This window comes from Ostreococcus tauri, assembly GCF_000214015.3.
Source record: "Ostreococcus tauri WGS project CAID00000000 data, contig chromosome 09, whole genome shotgun sequence".
Classification (NCBI taxonomy): domain Eukaryota; kingdom Viridiplantae; phylum Chlorophyta; class Mamiellophyceae; order Mamiellales; family Bathycoccaceae; genus Ostreococcus; species Ostreococcus tauri.
The window spans coordinates 283,040-297,315 of record NC_014434.2 but is presented as its reverse complement, the minus strand read 5'-3'; the positions used below and the strand labels follow the sequence as shown (position 1 = coordinate 297,315).

The window sequence follows — 14,276 nt, the reverse complement described above, 5'->3', positions numbered from 1 at the left end:
CGTCGCCATCGCGCGCGTCGTCGGGGGCGTCGGCGTCGACGGCGCGCGAGACGATCGCGCCGTCGCGCAGTCGCGATGGGCCACACCGGTCACGCCGCCGTGATGCCTTTCACATTCGACCGGTATCGACCGGTCGACGCCGCCGTGATGCCTTTCACGTTCGACCGGTCGACGCGCGGTTCGGGGCGATTGATTTACGTCGCATTTGAAATCGACGTCGAATCGAACGCCCCGTGGACCCTCGAACGCGCGCGCGCGCGGGCGTGCGACCGCGCGTCGAGCGCGGGACACCGCGCGCGATGCCGGACGGGACGACGCGGACGCGGACGCTCGGGAACGGGACGACGCGGACGCGGATCGATGGAATGTTCGAGCGGTGCGCGGCGTCGATTGAATCGCGACGACGGACGCCGAGCTCGGTCGTGCGCGATGGCGACGTGATCGTCGTGCGGTCGGTCGAGGGTGAGACGACGTCGCTGCGGGAGGCGTTCGAGGGCGAGGGGTGGGGGGCGGTCACGGGCGATGGGGCGCGGTGGCGATGCGTTCGAATCGAGACGCGGCGTCGAGGCGGAGCGACGCGCGGGGCGGGGGCGGTGCGCGTGGCGTTTCGTTCGATCGATGACGATGTCTCGCGCGGTGGTGGGAAGTGGGCGAGCGTGCGGGGGGATCGAAGGATGAAGGCGATCGGGTTCGAGAGCGCGGCGGTGACGAAGGAGGCGCACTGGGACGTGACGTCGTGCGCGCCGGACGCGAGCGGGAGAGGGACGCGGGTACGATTGCGCGCGCGCGCGGCGAGGGGCGTGCAGATGGAGGTTGTGATGCGACATCGCGCGTGCGCCGCCATCGAGGCGTTCGAGCGGTGGGGGGAGTACGAACGAGCGATCGAGGGGGGGCTGGCGTATCACGTCGAGCTCAACGGCGAGTGCGAGACGCTGCTCAACGAGCTCTCGGACGGGTTCATGAAAGAATTAACGGCGCTCGAGAGCGAAATTATCGAAGCCGGGAAGGTCAATTTCGGTAAGCGCGTCGTCAGTGACGAAAAGGAGCCGGATTCGCCCGCGGTGAATCCGTTCGAGGTGGCGTCACCGGCGCCGGCGCCGCCGCCGGCGGCGCACCTCGATCCGCTTCCGCTCTTAAATAAGCGATCGACGGAGGTAAATCCGTCCACACCCGCGGGTGCGATCAGAACTCGACGCAACAAAGTCACTTTCACGGATGAGTACCCGTCGCCCACGGATGAGGAGATTGCCGTCGTTCGGGACGAATCGTGGCGCTTCGCATCCACGGGGAAAAAGTCATCGCGGCCGATTAATCCGTTCGGATCTGAGACCCCGGCGACGGCTGAGAAGACGCCAGAGATGAGCGACTACTGGGATTTTGCACCATCCGACGATGAGTATCACGATGCACAGTCGTCTGGATCACTCACTCCGCAGTTGAGCGACGGTGCGACAGAGGTGAGACGGTCGATTACGACAACGACGACGACGCCGACGGAACAGACGGTGAAGGTTTTGTTCGAGGGCAAATACAATCGCATCGAGACGGAAGGTTTTGAGGTCGCCGCTATTCGTAAGAGCGGTATCGATCCTAGAGACGTCGTGTCCACTCCTGGGACGACTTCGGCAATGCTCAAATACGTTGGCCAAATGTATGTCTCCGAGTTCCGCTCGGAGATGAACATCCTCAACGTTCCGTACGTGACGCTGGACGAAGTCATCGTAGACTTCGTCGAGCTTGCGGCTCGAAAACGCAGAGAAGAGGCGATCAAAGATCCACGTCTGAACATCAAGGAAGCGCTCACGGAACAATACATCTTGTCCATGAAGACGGATGACTTCCTCGTGCTCCTCCACAACTACGGCGATGAACCCGGCTACGCCGAGGTATCGACGCTGAAGCGCGCGTTAGCGATCGCGATCACGACGAAAGGTGCTCTCAGTAGCTCGAGCGAAGACGAACGATACTAGTAGCGCTTTTCATTCATCTACGATGTACACAGTCACAGTTGTTACAAGACAAGCTCGCATGCGGTTACAAGACAACCTCGCATGCGACAAGCTCGCCTAGAATCTAACGAAGGAAAAGTTGAGGAACGAATTAGAGCTCGTGAAGAATACGAGCGGCGCCGAACTCGTGCGCCAATCCACAGCGATCGCAACTGGAACTTCGAAGTACTGGAAGATCCCCATCGACGGTGTGACGCATTCGATAGCACCCGAGTCGGCGACACGAGCGGCGACGGTGATAGCGCTGAACCGACATCCCCCGGTTCCGAAATCGTCTGTATCGGGCGTTCCTGTGGATCCTTGCGATACTAACCACGACATGGACGGATCGAGACGAACGGGCGTTCCACCTTCGATCGAACCACGCGTCGGCGTGATAGACGCTGATGCGACATTCACCGCGTAATCAATCGACGCCCCTGAATCGAGAGCGTTCGAGTACATCGTCGTCGCCAATGAGACGGCCGCGGTGCGATGCGAGTTCGCCACGACGACTTCTTTCGCAGGCGGAATCTCGCATGCGACAAGAGCCGAGCTCGCGCGCGCACCGCGCGTCGTCGCGCTCGTCGATTCGTCAGCCGTGAACATGCACTGCACGGGCGCCCCCTCGTTGGCGTGCAAGTTTGAGCCGTACACCCACGCTATTCCACCTCCCTCGCTCGGTGATCGTCTCGGCGCCGCGCTCGTCAAGCGTGGGGGGTCAACGAATGCTATCTGAACTACGGATTCGTACTGCCCACCAGTGATTCCCAGCGCGACGAATCCAACCTCAACGTTCAGCGGAAGCAAGCAGCTCAACTCATCCGCGAATGGGCTCGCATTCGCCGTCGTTGATCTAAACACCGAAGTCACGTCGTCGACCACGTAAGTCATCGTGCACATGAAATTTTCGGTGGAGAGTAACTTGAGCACTTGTTCACCGCGACCGAATAAGAAGACTTCGTCGCTCGTAATCGTGTACGGAGTTGGCGGTTCGTACGTCATTCCGGTATATTCAATGGCGGTCGATTGTTTCGTGACATTCGCGACGATGACCTCGGCATGTCGCACGCCCACGGCGAGTGGAACGTCATCGATCGCCGAAGCCGCGCGCGCCGGAGCGACGCACGTGATCGACGTCGTTGAAGCCGAGCGCGCGCTCACTCGAACCGATCCAACCATGCACCCCAAACTTGCCTCGTCGCCATCCGTCTCGCTCACGGTGACGCTAATCGTCTGTCCACCCATGAGGCCGTAATACCCATTGTTCACCTTGGCCGAGTTCGCGGTGAGCCAATAATTCTCTTTGTAGCGCACGACGTTCGCCAACCCGTCACCGTCGTCGCCCAGAACGCCCACGGTGAACCGCGCAAGCGTTGCCGTGGACGGCGTCGTCAACGCGAACACCGGAGACTCACACCTGTACAACGCCGAGCTAATAAACATTCCACTGTCCGCCATCGCCTCTCCCGGAGTTCCCGTCGACCGCATCACCCAACTCCCCGATGAATCTTTCGATTGAAAGTAACATCCCAACGTCCCGCGCGTGAAATCCGCGCCGTTCGCGTACGTCGGCATCCCCATCGGCGCCGCGCTCGACAACACCTCGTTCACAGTCGGCATCTTCATGAAATGCACTGTCCCATCGTTCGACGAAGCTCTCTCACCACCGAACACGGCCCAATCGTACCCCCCGTTCGCGCTCCAACTTCCCGTCGCGTGCCCGTGCGCCGGCGTTCCCGTCGCCCTGGAGTGCGCGTTCACCTCGCACGCAAACGTACTCGGATCGCTCCCCGTGAACACCGCTATGGTTCCACCCTCCACGACTCCACCAAACGCGCAGTACGTCGTCACGTTCGTTCCCGCGGCGTTACAGTCGTTACACGACGCGTCTCGTCCCGGTAAGAAATTCAACCCGTGCACGTCCACGCTCGTCACCCTCGACGCGAACACCGCCGGAGGAATCACGCACGCATCGAACGGGGGATAATGCCCCCCGCCCGCGCGCACGCCGTCCACCGACGACGCCGCGGCGACGCACACGAAGACGAAAACACCGCCGCACGCTCGAAACCACCATCGCCCCATCTCTCCCCCCCCGCGCCGCCACCCAGCGCTCACGGGCCCCGATCGCGCGCGACGATGCGCGCGACACCTTCTCGGACGTTCCGAGCGCGCGCCGCGCGCGCGCGCGTCGTCGTCGTCGCGCCGTCGAGCGACGCGCGTCCGCGGCCGAACGGCCCACGGTCTCCTAAACCCTAAACCCTACGTACACGTCGTTTCACACCGCGCGCGCGCGACGTGGACACACATGGGCGTGTGGTGTCCACAGTACGAACACGCACGCACACACGACCCGGAAAAAAGTTCAGCGCGCGCGCGTCGACGGCGGCGGCGGCGTCCACGGCGTCCGCGGCGGCGCTCCGCGGCGCGTCGGCGTGATAGCGACCGTCGCGCGCGCGAGCGATGCGCGCGCTCACCCTCGGCGCGTGCGCGCTGAATCAGTGGGCGATGGATTTCAATGGGAATCACGAACGCATTCGCGCGTCGATCGTCGAGGCGAAATCGAAAGGGTGTCGCTATCGCCTCGGTCCCGAGCTCGAGACGTGCGGATACGGGTGCGAGGATCACTTTCACGAGAGCGATACGGAGGCGCACGCGTGGGAGATCATCGCGCGTTTGTGCGCGGAGCCGGGGTTGTTGCGCGGGAGCGCGATGGTGGCGGACGTCGGCGCGCCGGCGACGATGGATGGATGTCGATACAACGCGCGCGTGATCATCGTGGATGGGAAGATTGCGTTGGTGCGACCGAAGCGGTCGTTGGCGGATGATGGGAATTATCGCGAGTCGAGGTGGTTCACGGCGTGGACGCGGACGAACGAGACGGCGACGTGGAGGCTTCCGGATTCGTGTAGAGGATTGGCGTACGACGGCGGCGACGAGGTGCCGTTCGGCGACGGCGCGGTGGTTTTCGACGATTGCGGATTGGGGTGCGAGACGTGTGAGGAGTTGTGGACTCCGGACGCGCCGCACGTCGCGTTGGCGCTGAATGGGATTGAAATAATCGCAAACGGAAGCGGGTCGCATCATCAATTGAGAAAGCTCGACGCTCGGATGAGTCTGATACAGAGCGCGAGCGGCAAGGGTGGGGGGATTTATCTGTACGCCAATCAGCGCGGTTGCGACGGTGGTAGATTGTACTACGACGGATGCGCGTGCATCGCGGTGAACGGGAATATCGTAGCGCAGGGGAAGCAGTTTGACGTGAGCGACGTCGAGGTCGTCGTCGCCACGGTGGATCTAGACGAGGTTCGCTCGTATAGGAACTGCTTCCAGTCGATGAGCGTACAGGCGGCAAAGGTGACGCCGATCTCGAAAGTCCGCGTTCATCAACGACTGTGCGTTCCGGACGATGTCGGGCGCCTCGAGCGACCGAAACTCAGCGCCCCGCGTGATGTGGAGTTTCACTCACCCGAGGAAGAAATCGCGCTCGGACCAGCGTGCTGGTTGTGGGACTACCTCAGACGATCCGGCGCGAGCGGCTACTTCTTACCGCTCTCTGGAGGCGCCGACTCCTCGAGCACGGCCGCGATCGTTGGATCCATGTGCCAGCTCGTCACAAAGGCGGCGCGCGAGGGCGACGAAGTCGTCGCGATGGATATTCGTCGAATCGCGCAGCTCGCTCCAAACGCGTCGATTCCTAGTGCGAACGAGCTCGCCGAGTTGATATTTACCACGGTGTATTTGGGTACCGATAATAGCAGCGCGGAGACGCGGGCGAGGGCGAAAGCGTTGGCAATAGATATCGGCGCGTCGCACCTCAGCGTCGCCATCGACGTCGTCGTGACCGCCGTGGTGACCTTTTTCACCATGGTGACAGGGAAGACGCCAAAGTTCAAAGTCGACGGTGGCTCTAACCCCGAAAATTTAGCGTTACAAAACATCCAGGCGCGCGTGCGAATGGTTCTGTCGTTCCTCTTCGCTCAGCTCTTGCCGTGGGTGCGAGGCAAGTCGGGCTTCCTTCTCGTCTTGGGTAGCGCCAACGTGGACGAGGGATTGCGAGGATACATGACCAAGTACGACTGTTCCAGTGCGGACATAAACCCGATCGGGGGCATTAGTAAGGGAGATCTCCGCTCGTTTCTGCGCTGGGGATCGGTGAATCTTGGATATCCCACGCTAGCGGAGGTGGAACAAGCGCCGCCAACGGCTGAACTTGAACCCATACGTGACGATTACGTGCAGACGGATGAGGAAGATATGGGCATGTCATACGACGAGCTCGGTGTTTACGGTCGACTACGGAAGATCTACCGCCTCGGGCCGTTTTCCATGTTCAAGAGACTGTACATCGTGGATTGGGCGGATAGAGGACTTAGCGCGAGCGAAGTCGCGGAAAAAGTGAAGAAATTTTTCTTCTTTTATTCGTGCAACCGGCACAAGATGACCACGCTCACGCCGTCCTATCACGCCGAGAATTACTCTCCTGATGATAATCGCTTCGACCAGCGACAGTTCTTGTACAACGTTCGCTGGCCGTGGCAATTCAGAAAGATTGACGAGTTTGTTGCTAAGGAAAAGGAGGGATGAGCTTCAACTGGGTAGTCGACGACTATGACATTTATAAAACTACATCTGGACAGCTATGTGAATCAAGTCAGCCTTGTTGGGTTTGGCGACAGTATCGTCTTCGTACAGCCAGACGTCTTCGAGCAGACGCGGGGTTCTGTACATGTTGCCCACATCGGGGCCTTTGTAAGGGACGATGAACGTGCGCTGGCGCCTCTGTTGATAGAGTAAATCCTTCTTTTGCGCCTCTCTCCGGAGAGCCTTCTGGAGATCTTTGCCGCGCAGGACTCGTGTCACCTTACTTGTCGCCGGATCGACCTCCACGGTAGGACCTCTGGAGAGGAGAAGCGCGCGTCGCCTGGTCACGGAGCGCACTAGACCTAACCGCTTGTGGAACAAATCCAGCGCCGCGCGATACTCCTTCTCCTCCTCCGTATCAATCTTCGAAATCGCGGCGTCACCCTGCCGTTTCCCCAAATCTCCTTCCAGGCGTTCGCGCTTCGCTGCGTTCGCCCGTCGTATCTCTCGCTGCGTCAGCGCGTTTCTCGCCGCGAGCTCCATCCGCCGAGTATCCTTCGCCGCCGCCGCGCGTTGCTTCCTTCGCTCCTCCTCCGCCGCCTCGTTCCATTCCGCCTCCTCCGCCGCCGCCGCTCGAACCCATTCCTCCGCGCTCACTCTCTCCCCCCGCCCGCTCGCCGTCTCCTTCTCCCGCGCCGCCCGAAGCTCCCAGCTCAATCGTCGAAACTCGCAAAACGCATCGACGCAATTCTTATGCACCCGACAGTTCGCGTACGCCTCTCGCGCGATCCGCCCCTCGACCGCGCCGTGGACTTTCGCGTCACTCCTCATCCGTCGCGTCGCGTCGCCGCGATGGATTCGATCGACCCACCGCGTCGCGCGCGACGCCGCGTCGCGCACCCGCGTCGCGCGCGACGACGGATGGATTTTCGACGCGTCGATCGCGCGCGCGGCGGCGTCCCGCGCGTCGCGCGGCGGCGTCGCGGGGGACGACGACGCGCGATGTGCATCCGGAGAAGACACAAAGCCGTGCGACGCTGACGCTGCGAGCGTTACGACCGTTTTCACCGCGCGTCGCGTCCAGAAGACGACGTCGCGCGACGGCGCGCGATGCGCATCCGTGAGCTCTCGGACGGCGAGGACGGCGACGATGGTGATGCCGATCGAACGCCCGAGACGGACGGGACCGAAGCGGATGGGGAGGAGACGACGCGTGGGAAGACGACGGCGGCGATGCGAGAGATGGTGGAGCGACTTCGAGTGATGGGGCGAGAGATGGCGCGCTCGACCGGGATCGTGGACGCGGAGGACGCGCGAGCGATGGAAGAGATGGAACCGCGGTATTACGAGTCGAGAAAGTTGGAGTACACGAATGGAGACTCGTACGAGGGTGAGTGCGTGAACGAGACGCGACACGGACGCGGGAGACACGAGTGCGCGACGGGGGACGTCTACGACGGGGGATGGCGCGATGATAAGCGACACGGGAGAGGTAAGATGATTTTTGCGTCGGGGTTGACGTACGAGGGCGATTGGGAGGACGATAAGACGTGCGGACGCGGTGCGTGCACGTACGTCAACGGCGACGCGTACGACGGCGAGTGGAAGAACGACCATCGATGGGGTTGGGGCTCACAGAGGTTCGCCAACGGCGACGCGTACGAGGGTGAATGGGTGGACGACGTGATTGAAGGTCGAGGTTTGTACACGTTCGTGGACGGAGCGACGTTTAATGGGACCACGCTTTCGGGATTGCGCGTGCGCGGACGCTTCGCGAACAAGGACGATTCCGTGGAGTACGATGGTGAATGGAAGAACGATCTTAGACACGGTCGAGGGAAGTTCGTCCTCGCCGGCGCGTACAAGTACATCGGACAGTGGCAAGATGATTTCCGGCACGGTCGAGGGAAGTGTGAGTTCGCCGACGGTTCGTCGTACGACGGCGAGTGGGTGAACGATGAATTTCATGGACAAGGTGAACTCAAAACCGCCATCTACGACTACGTCGGCGCGTTCGAGAGCGGTAAGCGCCACGGAAACGGTGTGTGTAAATTTACCGATCAAACGTGCGAGTATCGCGGTGAGTACCAGGAAGGTCTCGAACATGGTAAGGGAAAGCGCCTGTACGCCGACGGCTCGATGTATCAGGGCGAGTGGCAAGACGGGAAGCGACACGGAAAGGGAGCGTGCGCGTACGCGAACGGTGACGAGTACCAAGGGGAGTGGGCGAACGATGAGCGTCACGGGTACGGCGTGTGCGTCTTCTCCGACGGGACGAAATATCGTGGGGAGTGGGAGCGCGATCGCTGGTGTCAGAGTTCCGCGGATCCCGACTTCACGCGCGTGTTCGGCCCGGGCGTGGTCAAGGCCACCGCCGGCGTCGCTGCCACGATCGGTATCGAAGCGCGAGACGAACTAAAGAATAAGCGCTTGAGCGGCGGTGACGTCTTCGCGGTGAGACTGACGCTCTTGGGTTCGCTCGATTCGGATGACGATCCCGTGGTTGAACACGGCACCGTGATGGACAACGGCGACGGAACGTACGTGGCGTATTACACGTGTACAGTCGCCGGCGCGTACTCCTGTGAAGTCGTCATAGGAAACGATGAGCAGTGCGGACAATCACCGTATGACGTAGTCGTGGAGCCATCGACGGCGAACGCGAAACACTGCGTCTTGTCCGGTGAGGGAATGCGTCGCGCGCGCGTTCGCAAGCTCGCTGAATTTTTCGTCGACGCGCGAGATGAGTTCGACAACGACGTGCGAGGCGAACTGTGCGAGCAGCTACCACTACACGTCACAATCACCGATGTGAACGGACACGAAGTCAGCACCGTGGATGGGATTCAGATCGAGGATACGGGTGACGGTCGATTCGTCGTGGCGTATTCGCCGAGTGCGCCTGGTTTTTATCGCCTCATCGTCTCATGTCAGGACGTTCTCATGGGGTCGAGTCCGTACGCCCTGCGCGTGTTCGACGACGATGAACAAGAAGACGATGCTTTCGTCGCCGATGGATCGATCGCACCCGCGCCGAACGATCTCATACGAGACTGGGAGCGCATCGCCAAGACGGATTTTACCCACGACGGCGACGACTTCGGCTGGGACAGCGAACCGTCCGACAACGAAACCGAAGAGGAACGAATACTTCGCGAGAACCCAGACATGGCCGTAGTGTCAAATTACGAAGACCTCTACAAGGTTGGTCGTCTGCACAAGCGCATGAAGGAGAAGCGCGCCGCCGAGCAGGCAAAGAAACTCGCCGACGTCAAGGCAAGCTCGACGCCTTGTCCGTCGCGAGAGCGTCGTCCGCGGAGCCGGCGGCGCCGAAATCTTTAAGAGGGATCGATTAATGTCACGTCACGACTCGTCCCTCGAACGAGAGCCCGCCGCTCGTCGTCCGTCTCTTCTTCTTCGTTTCCTGCAGCCTCACTTTGTGACTCCCATCGCCCGTCGCTCCGACCGCACAGCCTCGCTCGCGACCGGGCCGTCGTCGCCCGTCGTCCGCGGTGACTCCGCGCGCGTGCGAATCGCACCGCGCGTCGCCGCGCGAGCGTTGGTTTTCGCTCGGATGAATTAGTGTGCGTTGAAAGTCTCGCGAGGCAGTCGATGACGGGTGAGAGAGCGAGCGAGGACGCGTCGTCGAGCTCGGACGACGCGCGTGAACGCTCGCGAGCGCTGGCGAGGGATGGTGCGCGCGAGGGGGGCGCGGAGGCGTGGATGACGCGAGCGGGGGTGATGGTTTTGGTGCTCTGCGGGACGCCGGCGGTGGGGAAGACGGCGCTCGCTCGGGCGATGGAAGCGACGCGACCGGATGGGGTGGATGTCGTCGCGCGCGTGAGTTTCGATGACGTCGAGCGGGAGGGACGAGCGGACGGTGACGACGCGGCGTTCGATCCAGCGGCGTGGCGACGGGCGAGAGCAAAGGCAAAGGCGAACGTCGCGAACGCGGTTCGAAACGGCGTGACGAGCGGGCAGCGCGTCGTCGTGATCGTGGACGATAACATGTATTATAACGGCATGCGGACGGAGATGTTTCGACTCGCGCGGGATCACGGAGCGGCGTGCGTAGTGATGCACGTCAGGGCAAACGCGGAGACAGCACGCGCGCGAAACGCGCAGAGGGGTAGAAGTGAGGTCGTGGACGCGCGCGCGTTCGATCGAATGGTCGACGCGTTCGAGGCACCGATATTGACCGAACCAGGGTGTTCGACGAATATGCCCGCGTTCGAGGTGGACACGTCGGTGTCGTTTCCGGACGCGCGCGACTGTTGGGACGCGGCCGTCTCGCGCTGGGGCGCTGCGCCGCTGTTACCGGAATCTGAGCACGAGCGAGAGCGCATCAGAGAGCTCGCGCGCGCTGAAACCGCAAAATCGGCATTGCACGCGCTCGATGGTCGCGCCCGCGCCGCGGTATCTCGTGCGGTCGACTTCGCGAGACGATCCGCCTCGGACGTCACCCTCGTCGCCGAATCCTTCAACCGTCTCCGTCGCGACCTCCTTCGAGATGCCCGCGCGATTGACCGATCGACCGACGATGCGTTCGAGCAACTTGCGATATTAGAGCGTCGATTCATCGATGCATTAGTGATGTAGCCTAGATCACCCGTGTTTTTGTCTCCATCGCAACTCGCGCAGAGCGTCGCTTTGAGTAACTCAAGGTGAAGCGAAATTTTAGGAGCTCGGATCCGGTGAACTAATGGGTACTTAGTATTTATTTATTCATAGTGTGCGCTGCTGTCGCGGCTTGGCGTCAAAACTAAGTGCTTACGCATCGGCCGTTTTGCGCACCACCTTGACGTGCAGACGCGAGCGGCCGCGATCAGCCGGCGGTGTCGCTTGCCCGTAATTTTCTTGAAAGAACACGAGCGCGTGATTGCGCGAAAACGCATTCATTCGCGCGCGAGCGCAGACGACAGCTTTGCCGATAGTGGCTCCCAACTGCGTCGATCCGCAAAACGCGACGAGAGAGGTGCTGAAACTTGGGCGACCCTCGCCGAGGAAGGTGTCTCGTTGCTCTTGACGAAGAATGGGACCGGCCACGATTGCATCAAAGTTAGGACGAGCCATGTGAAGAGCCCCACTTTTATATAACGCGGTATCTTTTACCTGAGCTATCAGGGCTTCGTTTTCATAAGCATCTTTGCTCGTGCAGTGCACTTGAATGTCGACGAAATGTTCGGCCAAGCGACCGAACTTCCCTGTTAGCGTGGTATGGATTGCGTCCAAATCGCTCCAAATGACGCCACAGAAATCCGCCATGGGTGTAACGAATATTAACGTCAGTTTTTGCAGTTTTGAGGAGGAGTCCCCAGTTCGGGTGAGATACGACGCCGCCGCTCTCGCTCTGGGTGTTCCGTCCAACAAAACGTCCGAAGCGATGCGCGCAAAGCGGTACAGGGAGAGAGCGCAGTATCCCCAACGCGCCATTATAGACCAGCCAAGTTTATCATCAACGATTCTATCGTACATCTCCGCGAACGCCACAGTGGAGGCGGCAAGCGCGACAAAATCTGAGTACCAAACAGCAGTGCTCATCCGGGAATGTGCCCAGTGCAAGAAAAAGTAGCAGTGACTGACAAAGAACAACCACAGCGGGACCTCTCGCATGGCCTGCGTCGCGATGCTTGAGTTGACGCATACGGAAATCAAAAATGACATCGCCGTCAGGTCCGCAAGGGGGAAGATCAGTTGTGAAAAGTCCAAGTTATGAGCCCTAAAATTCCTTCGCATCTTTCGGCGGAAGTACATCTTTGTCGGATTCACACCTGGCTTGCGCAGCTGTTCGGCACGGAAACTGTTTTGCTTGTAAACGATGACATCTCTGAAAGAGTGGCTTGAAACCCAATTCGTCTTAAGTGTCTTTAGACGCTCGGGTTGTACGCCTCGAGTACCCGAGAGGTACGCACGCCAACTGAAAAGACGCGTGAAGAGCGATCCCTTCTCCTTGATGTAATTCTCGGTAAAATCACGCACTTTGTCCATTCTTTCTTCGCGAATGAGGGTGTGCTGTCGTGCATCGAGCCTAATCAAGTCACTCACGAATGACTTCGCGAGTGAAAGCATGGGCACGATGCCTGTCCCGGAGCCGATGGCAATGACTTCGGTCTGATCTTGAATATTGTTGAATCCCGTGCCGTACGGTCCATTGACGGCGACAATCGGTTTGAAACCCGATTTAATATCTCTCCATAGCTTGTGCGTCCAGCTGTCACTTCCATCCATTCGACTCGAACTCATGACCTCGATGAAAAAGTCGATTGTTTCATCGTGCGGGCTGCTCGCGATTGAGTACGGGTGCCACGTGAGATCGATGGACTTGACGCCAAGAAACACGTACTGACCAACGCGGAAGACAAACGCCTTCGGTCGATGCAGTTTGAGATGCACCACTTTCCGCGCGTCGAGTTCATCGGAGCCAAGCGCGTGCGCTTCAACTACTTGACAGTCGCGAGTGTTGGAGATTGCCTGCATGCGATCGGTGAAATACCAAACGAGCGAGGCTGAGAACCATTTGAAATTCTGGGACCGAACTTTACCCGCGCGAAACGCATCATCCAACGTGTGTGCGATGGCGAGCGCAAACATGACGAACACCAGGTGATGGACGACGTAAAAGATTTCATATTTGATGCGGTTACGCATATACGAGGTGATGGCGACCAGGAGGAGACAACCCATGATCGTGAGCCCGGTGATCATGATCTCGCTTTGCATCTTTTTACAGAACGTGTTCACGCCTCCCGGCGTGGGTTCTTTACCGCTCACCTGCTGCGCGCACCCTTGACCAAAAAACACAAAGAACAGAATCGTCGCGCCGAACACAAAGCTCACCATGACGTACCCGAGATGAATATGCATCGCGACAACCTTATGCAGCGGTAAAAATTTGCGTGCAAACCACGTCTGCGACACCACCGCCACCGTCTGTCTCGCCATCGTGAGCGGTAACAGAGACATCTGGAACAAGATCGCGTGCATCGCCCCAAACTCGATCGGCGGCGTCAATCGCTTCCACCAGTACATGTTCGCCCCGATCGGCACCGCCTTCTCCACCGCGCGATACTTCGCGTAAAAGAAGTGCGCCCACACCACCAACGTCGCCAGCGCGTGCGCGCTCGCCAGGAACACCAACGCGCGTTGTTCATACACCGCGCTCAATCGTCGCGCCCCGCTCGACATTTCCTCCCCCGCGCTCACCACATCCGTGTACGCCAGCGCCCGCATCGCCCGCAGCTTCGCCAGCACCGCCCGCGCGACGTACGTCGTCCGCGCCCGTCCGCGCGCCATGTCGCGCGCGCCACCGCGTCGGCGAACGCCGTCGTCGATGTCCACGCATCCACGTCAGCCCGATGGCGCGCCCGTTGGGTGTTCGCGTCACGCCGCGTCCCCGTAGTCGCGAGTGATTTCACCCATCACCACCTGTGCGTCTCGCGTGCGCCTTAACCCTACGGCACGCACGGAAACGCGGGATTGGATGGATTCGCTTCGGAACGTTCACTATGGATTTTGACTCCCACCACTCAAGAAGAGTACCCCCCCAGGTCGAGTCATGACTTCACGTAGAAACTTGAGTCATGAATCAAGATGGAGTGTCCGGGGGTACTCTGGATGAATCTGATGTAACATGCATGTATCTACAACTATTCATCGCGACGCACGTCTTCGCTGCCTCGTCGGCGCGGTATCCGCGCACAC

At 60.2% G+C, this 14,276-nt stretch overlaps 7 protein-coding genes across 7 annotated transcripts; 4 read left to right on the top strand and 3 right to left on the bottom strand.

The window, feature by feature from the left end:
- Nucleotides 1-299: 299 nt before the first annotated feature.
- Nucleotides 300-1,970, top strand: OT_ostta09g01950 (unnamed product; the record flags this gene model as incomplete). The annotated part of the gene is made up of 1 exon (XM_003081133.2): nt 300-1,970. The coding sequence occupies one exon, from the start codon at nt 300-302 to the stop codon at nt 1,968-1,970; it is 1,671 nt and encodes a 556-aa protein (XP_003081181.2).
- Nucleotides 1,971-2,066: 96 nt separating this feature from the next.
- OT_ostta09g01940 (Immunoglobulin E-set) lies at nt 2,067-4,076 on the bottom strand (the record flags this gene model as incomplete). The annotated part of the gene is made up of 1 exon (XM_003081132.1): nt 2,067-4,076. The coding sequence occupies one exon, from the start codon at nt 4,074-4,076 to the stop codon at nt 2,067-2,069; it is 2,010 nt and encodes a 669-aa protein (XP_003081180.1).
- Nucleotides 4,077-4,454: 378 nt separating this feature from the next.
- OT_ostta09g01930 (NAD/GMP synthase) lies at nt 4,455-6,578 on the top strand (the record flags this gene model as incomplete). The annotated part of the gene is made up of 1 exon (XM_022983336.1): nt 4,455-6,578. One exon carries the CDS (start codon nt 4,455-4,457, stop codon nt 6,576-6,578), a length of 2,124 nt encoding a protein of 707 aa, XP_022839611.1.
- A 39-nt stretch (nt 6,579-6,617) lies between these two features.
- On the bottom strand, nt 6,618-7,406 carry OT_ostta09g01920 (unnamed product; the record flags this gene model as incomplete). The annotated part of the gene is made up of 1 exon (XM_022983335.1): nt 6,618-7,406. One exon carries the CDS (start codon nt 7,404-7,406, stop codon nt 6,618-6,620), a length of 789 nt encoding a protein of 262 aa, XP_022839610.1.
- Nucleotides 7,407-7,685: 279 nt separating this feature from the next.
- OT_ostta09g01910 (MORN motif) lies at nt 7,686-9,917 on the top strand (the record flags this gene model as incomplete). Its single annotated transcript, XM_022983334.1, has 1 exon — nt 7,686-9,917. One exon carries the CDS (start codon nt 7,686-7,688, stop codon nt 9,915-9,917), a length of 2,232 nt encoding a protein of 743 aa, XP_022839609.1.
- A 270-nt stretch (nt 9,918-10,187) lies between these two features.
- Nucleotides 10,188-11,174, top strand: OT_ostta09g01900 (P-loop containing nucleoside triphosphate hydrolase; the record flags this gene model as incomplete). The annotated part of the gene is made up of 1 exon (XM_003081129.2): nt 10,188-11,174. The coding sequence occupies one exon, from the start codon at nt 10,188-10,190 to the stop codon at nt 11,172-11,174; it is 987 nt and encodes a 328-aa protein (XP_003081177.2).
- A 171-nt stretch (nt 11,175-11,345) lies between these two features.
- OT_ostta09g01890 (Ferric reductase transmembrane component-like domain) lies at nt 11,346-13,868 on the bottom strand (the record flags this gene model as incomplete). Its single annotated transcript, XM_003081128.2, has 1 exon — nt 11,346-13,868. The coding sequence occupies one exon, from the start codon at nt 13,866-13,868 to the stop codon at nt 11,346-11,348; it is 2,523 nt and encodes an 840-aa protein (XP_003081176.2).
- Between the last annotated feature and the right edge of the window lie 408 nt (nt 13,869-14,276).